The 6796-nt window shown below is 34.5% G+C and overlaps 1 protein-coding gene across 1 annotated transcript; it reads right to left on the minus strand.

Annotated features, from left to right (window-relative positions):
• Positions 1 to 858: 858 nt before the first annotated feature.
• Positions 859 to 2939, minus strand: LOC136819574 (uncharacterized). The gene is made up of 3 exons (XM_067075848.1): positions 2686 to 2939; positions 2366 to 2526; positions 859 to 2132 (listed from the first exon to the last, which is right to left on the minus strand). The coding sequence occupies exons 1-3, from the start codon at positions 2915 to 2917 to the stop codon at positions 948 to 950; spliced, it is 1578 nt and encodes a 525-aa protein (XP_066931949.1). The 5' UTR covers positions 2918 to 2939; the 3' UTR covers positions 859 to 947.
• Positions 2940 to 6796: the final 3857 nt, after the last annotated feature.

The raw sequence follows: 6796 nt of genomic DNA on the forward strand, positions 1-6796 counted from the left end.
TCAAGATTTTGTCTCTCAAAGGGTTGATTTTCGGTTTTCGGTTTTCGGCTCGGACATACCCGTCACCTCGCAAACCTAGTACCCCCCCCCCGGGATTGGAACAATATGATGGTACATATATACAGTACATAGAGTCTCTATTACTCGAACTTAGAGGGGAATCAAAAATGTTTCGAATTAAGAAGACATTCGAGTTATGGGTACACATACTACATATAGTAGATAGTATAGCATAGCATAGTATAGTGTAGTATAGTAGTATTGGAACATTGGAACAAGTATTATATAATAGTATGGATTGAATTAGGAAAGACCAGTAATACGCGGCTTTCTATCCCAAAAGAGGTCATAATAAAAGAGGTCTTCAAAAGGGGTCTTCAAAAGAGCTCATAAAAAAAGAGGTCATAAAAAAAGAGGTCTTCAAAAGAGGTCATAAAAAAAGAGGTCATAAAAAAAGAGGTCATAAAAAAAGGGGTCTTCAAAAGAGGTCATAAAAAAAGAGGTCTTCAAAAGAGGTCATAAAAAAAGAGGTCTTCAAAAGAGGTCTTCAAAAGAGGTCATAAAAAAAGAGGTCTTCAAAAGAGGTCTTCAAAAGAGCTCATAAAAAAAGAGGTCTTCAAAAGAGGTCTTCAAAAGAGCTCATAAAAAAGAGGTCTTCAAAAGAGGTCTTCAAAAGAGCTCATAAAAAAAGAGGTCTTCAAAAGAGGTCTTCAAAAGAGCTCATAAAAAAAGAGGTCTTCAAAAGAGGTCTTCAAAAGAGCTCATCAAAAAAGAGGTCTTCAAAAGAGGTCTTCAAAAGAGCTCATAAAAAAAGAGCTCATAAAAAAAGACGTCTTATGGCAGCTATGGCGTTCCATACTTATGCTTAATTTATTATTATTGTTATCAAAAAAGAGAGCCAATATAGTAACTTTATAAAATTTCATTTACAATCTTTTAACAATTAATTAAGAAAACTTAAAGTCTCCTTCACACTTCACATCAATACCAGCTCTGAAGATTAGTCCATTTAAGTAGCTCCTTTCTGATTGTAAAATCTTGCAACCAAAATAATCAATTTGTTTTAAATTTGGGAATTTCAATAAACACTTAACGATATGTTCCTTCTTTAAGCCTCGACATCCAGAGAAATCGATATATTCTAATAAAGTACCTTCAAAATGTTTTAAAATATAATCAACAAAAGCTCCATGGCCAATTTTAAGTGATTTTATAAGACTTTTTGACATGAAATGTTTATACACTGTCTGACAAAGAGTATCGAATATTCTCGAATTGAATTCACCATCTCCTATGATTGGTTCAATATTACTAGTATTGTCAGTGATTATATCCAGAGAGACAGAATCTAGCTCAAACTTCTTGAGTTTCGTACAAGAATATTGACTTAATTGATCTTCGATAATTCTTTGTTCAAAGAAATCAGGATTCAAAAAAGTACATTGTGACAATAAGAGGCTTTCTAAATTTGGACAGTGCATTCTAATGAAATCAATGTCTATAGCTAGATTCCCAGATATATCCAAAGTAACCAGTTGACTTCCTATTGTTTTCAAGCAAAATTTGACATTATTGTCAAAAACCACAAACAAATAAGCAATTTTTAAAATCAACAAATTTGGTAGTTTTTCAATAGAATTAAAAATCTTTGTATCATCACAGGACAGTCCATTCAAATTTAGGTCAGCGATATTGATTACAGCCTCCAATATGGAAATTAGATTTTGGTTTGTTAAACCTGTGCAATTTGAGAGATCCAACGCTTTGACGTTTGGGAATTTGATATCATCTGGAAGAGTGGAAAAATGTAACTCAGATCCATGGAGAGATAGCCTGGATAATGACTTTAATTCATTTAAGATACTCCAAAGATGGTCTGAATCATTCGCATCACCAGCTAAATGTTTCATTGTGAGGGATTGTATCTCTGGTGGAAATGTTATCTTCAAAACAGATAATGAACTGGCAGTAAAATGAAGTGACTTTAATTTACAACAATTTTTCAAATTATCGATAAGGTCTTGATGGGGACCTCCCAAATTGAGTTCTTCAATACCGGGATATGATGTTGGAATTCTTTTGATAAGCTCTTTGGATATTTTTGAATTTGTTACTTTCAGCCTCTTGATTCTCTGAAATAAAAATATGGTACGATTTTTAGTTTTTGATTCTATCTTTATTATGAAAATCATAGCAATTGAAAAAATATAATGTTAGGCACAATAAAAAACAGTACAAAGCTTTAAATCTGATATTTGAAAGTTTTGACAGATGCTCAATAGAACAAAATGTGTGTATATAGACAAAACTGGTCTTAGCTTTACGAAAATAAACAAAAAAGGTTTAATAATTCTAATAAATTTACCTTGCATCTATTGAACATTGATTTCATGTAATTCCAACCATTTGGCAAAATATCAAAGTCCATCTCTAGCAGGTGTTGATGGAAAATCAAGTTCAAATAACATGGCTTAAATTTGTGCATCTCTGTGAGCATTGAAAGTATTGCCATGGTATCTTTGGAGCCTTTTATCAAAGAGATTTAATGAAAAGAAGTATTTATAAATTATCTAATGAATAATCAAGTCTCCAATCAAGTCTAGCAAGAAGTTTACTCAAGTTTTTGAATATAAAATGTTTAAAAAATGATATCTAAATTTATCATTATGGAAAAGTGATACTTACTTAAAACATCGAATGGGCTAATAACATAAAGAAATTTATGAGGGTCTGTTGGCAAAAATTCCATCCAATATCCCATATTTTTACAAATATTTCCCAGAGCTATGTTATGCAAACTTTTCAAAGTTGTACTTTTAATTTTTTTCTGGGGAAAACTTTTCCAGATATCACTAGGATACGAAAAGTCTTCGTCATCAGATGACATATAATCATCACCATCATCATTTTCAATCATTTTTCAGTTTATTCTAAGAAAAAAAAATTAATACAGTACTTATTACAAAACTTGTACAACAAAAAGTCTTGTAGTAGGGGCCAAGCATGGGGTTCTGTGACATCTTTTCTACGACCTCACCATTTTTAGTCTATTCCAAAGAACAGTATATTACAAGATATTTTTGAGAGGGAGGACGCGGATTAGGCCCGGGAAAACTTTTTGTGACAAAAATAGTGATGCCTTAGGCAAAACTGCAAGGAAAAATAAGGGGTAGAGAAAAGTCAAAAGTCAAAATAAATGTGGCATCATCTCATAGAGCATGAAATTCTGAGCAAAATATTGTATTACCAGGCAAAAGTCCAAGCACTTTTCCCACTGGCCGTTTTTTGATCTAGAAATTGAGTTTCAGCCATGCCATTGCTATTATCTGAGACCCCCCCCCCTAACGGACTCCTAGTTAAGAGTTTATTTAATGATATCAAGAATTAAAATGCAACAAAAATAAGTACTTTTCTTTCGTAACATAAACAAAATTATTGTTTACTAGTAACCATAATAGAATACACTTTAACCATGCACGGATAGGGGCTGCGGCTCCACTTTGAAAGTGGTAGGTGTTAGGGTGATAGGGCTGTAGTTTAGTGTCCCTTAATTAGTGTCTAAGGAGGCGCCGACGGGAGAAAATTTTTGAAAATTAGCCCTTCTAGAATGGTTTAAAACAGGTCTTTTTTAAAGCTTACAGCCCCTGATGGAAAGAAATGCTTCAAGAACAAAAGAAACAAAGCTTTATTTATTAAAGTAAGATTTCAAAATAAAAAAGGAGCATTGTGGAATGTACTTTCCACTCAATATTGTTCTAACAAATCTGGAGTTTTAAAAGTGAATATAAAGGAAAAATTGATCAGAAAATGGACATATTTCTAGCGGCCTTCTTAGTAAATCAATAAAACGGTTAATAATTCTACTCTACAATAGAATAAAAAAATAAAACTGTAGGTAACAATAAAAAGAATGGCCCTCTTTTTTCGTAATATTAACAAATTATAAACATCCCAAGAATCTAGAACTAATCAATGCAATCTACTATTAACACGGCGTGTTTTCGATTTGGTGTCATCAGCCCTCAGCCAAGTGTTTTTGATATCCTCATAATCGATGTCCCCTTGATATTTGCAAATTCGCATGAGTGCCGTCAGATTTTCATTGGTTAATCTTTTCCGTAATTTTGTCCAAATGAGTTTCATCTAAGGTTTACGGTCTATATTTTTCCGACTTTTTATGACTCAAAAAATTTTTTTTCTTCAAATATTGAGCTTCAAAACTCAATTTAAAATTGAGTTTTCTGGCCGTATAACGGCCACAGAAAAGTGCTTGGAATTTTCACTGATTACAACAACTCTCTGACTAAAATTCACAAAGAAATACAGCCGCTTTAAGACCAACTAACTGTCAGCTCTACTGTGATTTGACGTCAAAGGCGGCCATCGAAAAATTGTTCTATTTGCGTCACCCGCCCGCATCATATTTTCCCCTGATTTTCTGGTGCAGAGATGCGGGAAAAAATCCGGAAAAAGCAAATTGTTCTTTTGACGTATAGCTTTTTTCTTGATCGCTCTGGCAGCCATCAGAAAATTGTTCTGTTCGTGTCACCACCTGCCCCCGACTTACAGAAGCGATTTAAAAAAACCTGGGAATTTTTCCGACCCACCGTCTGCCCGCATGCATTTTTAACACCTGTTGCGATGCGAACAGAACAAGTTTTCTATGGCCGCCAAATCTTGTCTTGATCGTACTGACGTAGGTATGTTTTTTGAACTTCAAGCGGCTGTATTTCTTTGTGTGTTTTAGTCAGACAGTTGTTGTAATACATTTTTTTGCTCAGAATTTCATGCTCTTTCAGATGGTACCAATCATTTTCGTTTATTTTGACTTTTGGAAATCGGCTATTTTCCTACACCTTATTTTCCCTTGCAGTTTTGCCTATGGCGTCACTATTTTGGTCAAAAAAAGTTTTCCCGGGCCTAATCCGCATCCTCCCTCTCAAAAATATCTTGTAATATACCGTGAGTGGTCCTAAATCCGACAGCCCTGCCTAAATCTGATGGGATCTTTTAAAGATACAAACTAAAATAAAAATAAACCTTTCCCTGTGACGCAATGAAGATACCAAAGTGTCAACTAAACTGAGAGATTTGATACACTGAACCAATTGAACCTAATAACAATAATTACTTCTTATATATACAAAACATATTTTTTTTATTACAAAGTTGTTGACTTTTAAACTTGAGCAACGAATAATGGAGGAAATTATTTTTACAACTCACACTTTTTTGATCACATTAATTGACATCTTGACATTATAGTCATATTGTTAGATATTCTGATGTTTTGTTTCGAGAGTTCTTGCAATAGTTTATAAGCGATTCTAGCTTTACGATGTGCCGCAGATCATCAATGGATATTATTCATTATCCCTATATTTTCATTCCTAGAACTTTTCCAAAAAAAAGGAGAAATAGAAAAGTTGTACTGTGAAGTCGGATAACTTGCATTAGTGGAGGCTCACATGCATAGCCCTCAAAATGAATGACCTGTCTGGTCCTTAAAATACAAAGATAAATCAACACTCAAAGCAGGTTCTCCAATCTTGGCTTACTATTTAACCCACATTTATAATCTCTCTCTTAAAACGGGCGTTGTTCCAAAATGTTGGAAGAGAAAACGAGTCACACCCCTTTTCAAGGAGGGGGATGCTGATAACGTTAACAACTATAGACCAATTTCAATCCTTCCAATCCCAATGAAAGTTTTTGAAAAAATAGTCCATTTCCAAGTTTCTGAATTTCTTGAAAAGAACAACATCATCAGCGAGTTTCAATCCGGTTTCAGGAATAAACATTCGACAGACACGGCAGTGTCTTATGTTGCTGACTTTGTCTTAGGAGAAGTAGCTAAGAAAAATTATGTTGGAGCGGTTCTAGTGGATTTGAAAAAGGCTTTTGACACGGTAGATCATGTTATTTTAATGAAGAAACTTTTTTGTTACGGTATTAGAGATGTTCCCTTTGATTGGTTTGAGTCGTATTTGAGTGAAAGGGAACAGTGTTCGGTTGTTGGTGATTCAAAATCTTCTTTTATGTGGGAGGGTAAGTACGGTGTCCCCCAGGGTTCTGTACTTGGTCCTTTTTTGTTTTTACTTTACATCAATGATATATTTGATTGCATCCACCGAAAAACTTTTTGCCATCTATACGCTGATGACACTGTCATTATACAAAGTGCAAAAGATCCACAAACTCTCAAATCAGGCTTAGAAAAGCAGCTTGAATATCTAAGTGCCTGGTTTTATTGCAACAAACTATCAGTCAATACAACCAAGACTGAAGTTATCTTTTTTGGTAGGAAACAAAAGGTTAAAGAATGTAAGGAAATGCCACCTCTATCCTTTCAAAACGTCCCGATTGAACCTAAATCCGACGTGAAATATCTCGGTGTAATTTTCGACGAAAGTTTAACGTGGGAAAAACATGCGAGCCTTGTTAGACAAAGAGCCTATCTTGGACTCAATAAAATCAAAAGGGTTAGTTCGACATTGAACGATAGCACGAAACGGTTATTGGTAAATGCAATGGTATATCCACATCTCGGATATTGCGTTAACACCTGGAGCAACACTCTATTGCATGTTCGTAGGCGATTTGATTCTTTGTCTAGACAAATCGATCGGGTCACTCCAATGAACAAGCCTTTTGGAAAAATTGCTGATTACAGTACTGCTCTCATGACTTTCAAGGCTGTTCAAAAGATATGTCCCTCTTATCTATCCAAACGTTTCGTTCTCTGTGGAAATGGTGGTGAGCCCGATGCGCAAGGTGTAAATACTAGAGCTGGATC

Source organism: Clytia hemisphaerica, unplaced genomic scaffold, assembly GCF_902728285.1.
Source record: "Clytia hemisphaerica strain Z4C2 unplaced genomic scaffold, Clytia hemisphaerica genome assembly, whole genome shotgun sequence".
Lineage (NCBI taxonomy): Eukaryota > Metazoa > Cnidaria > Hydrozoa > Leptothecata > Clytiidae > Clytia > Clytia hemisphaerica.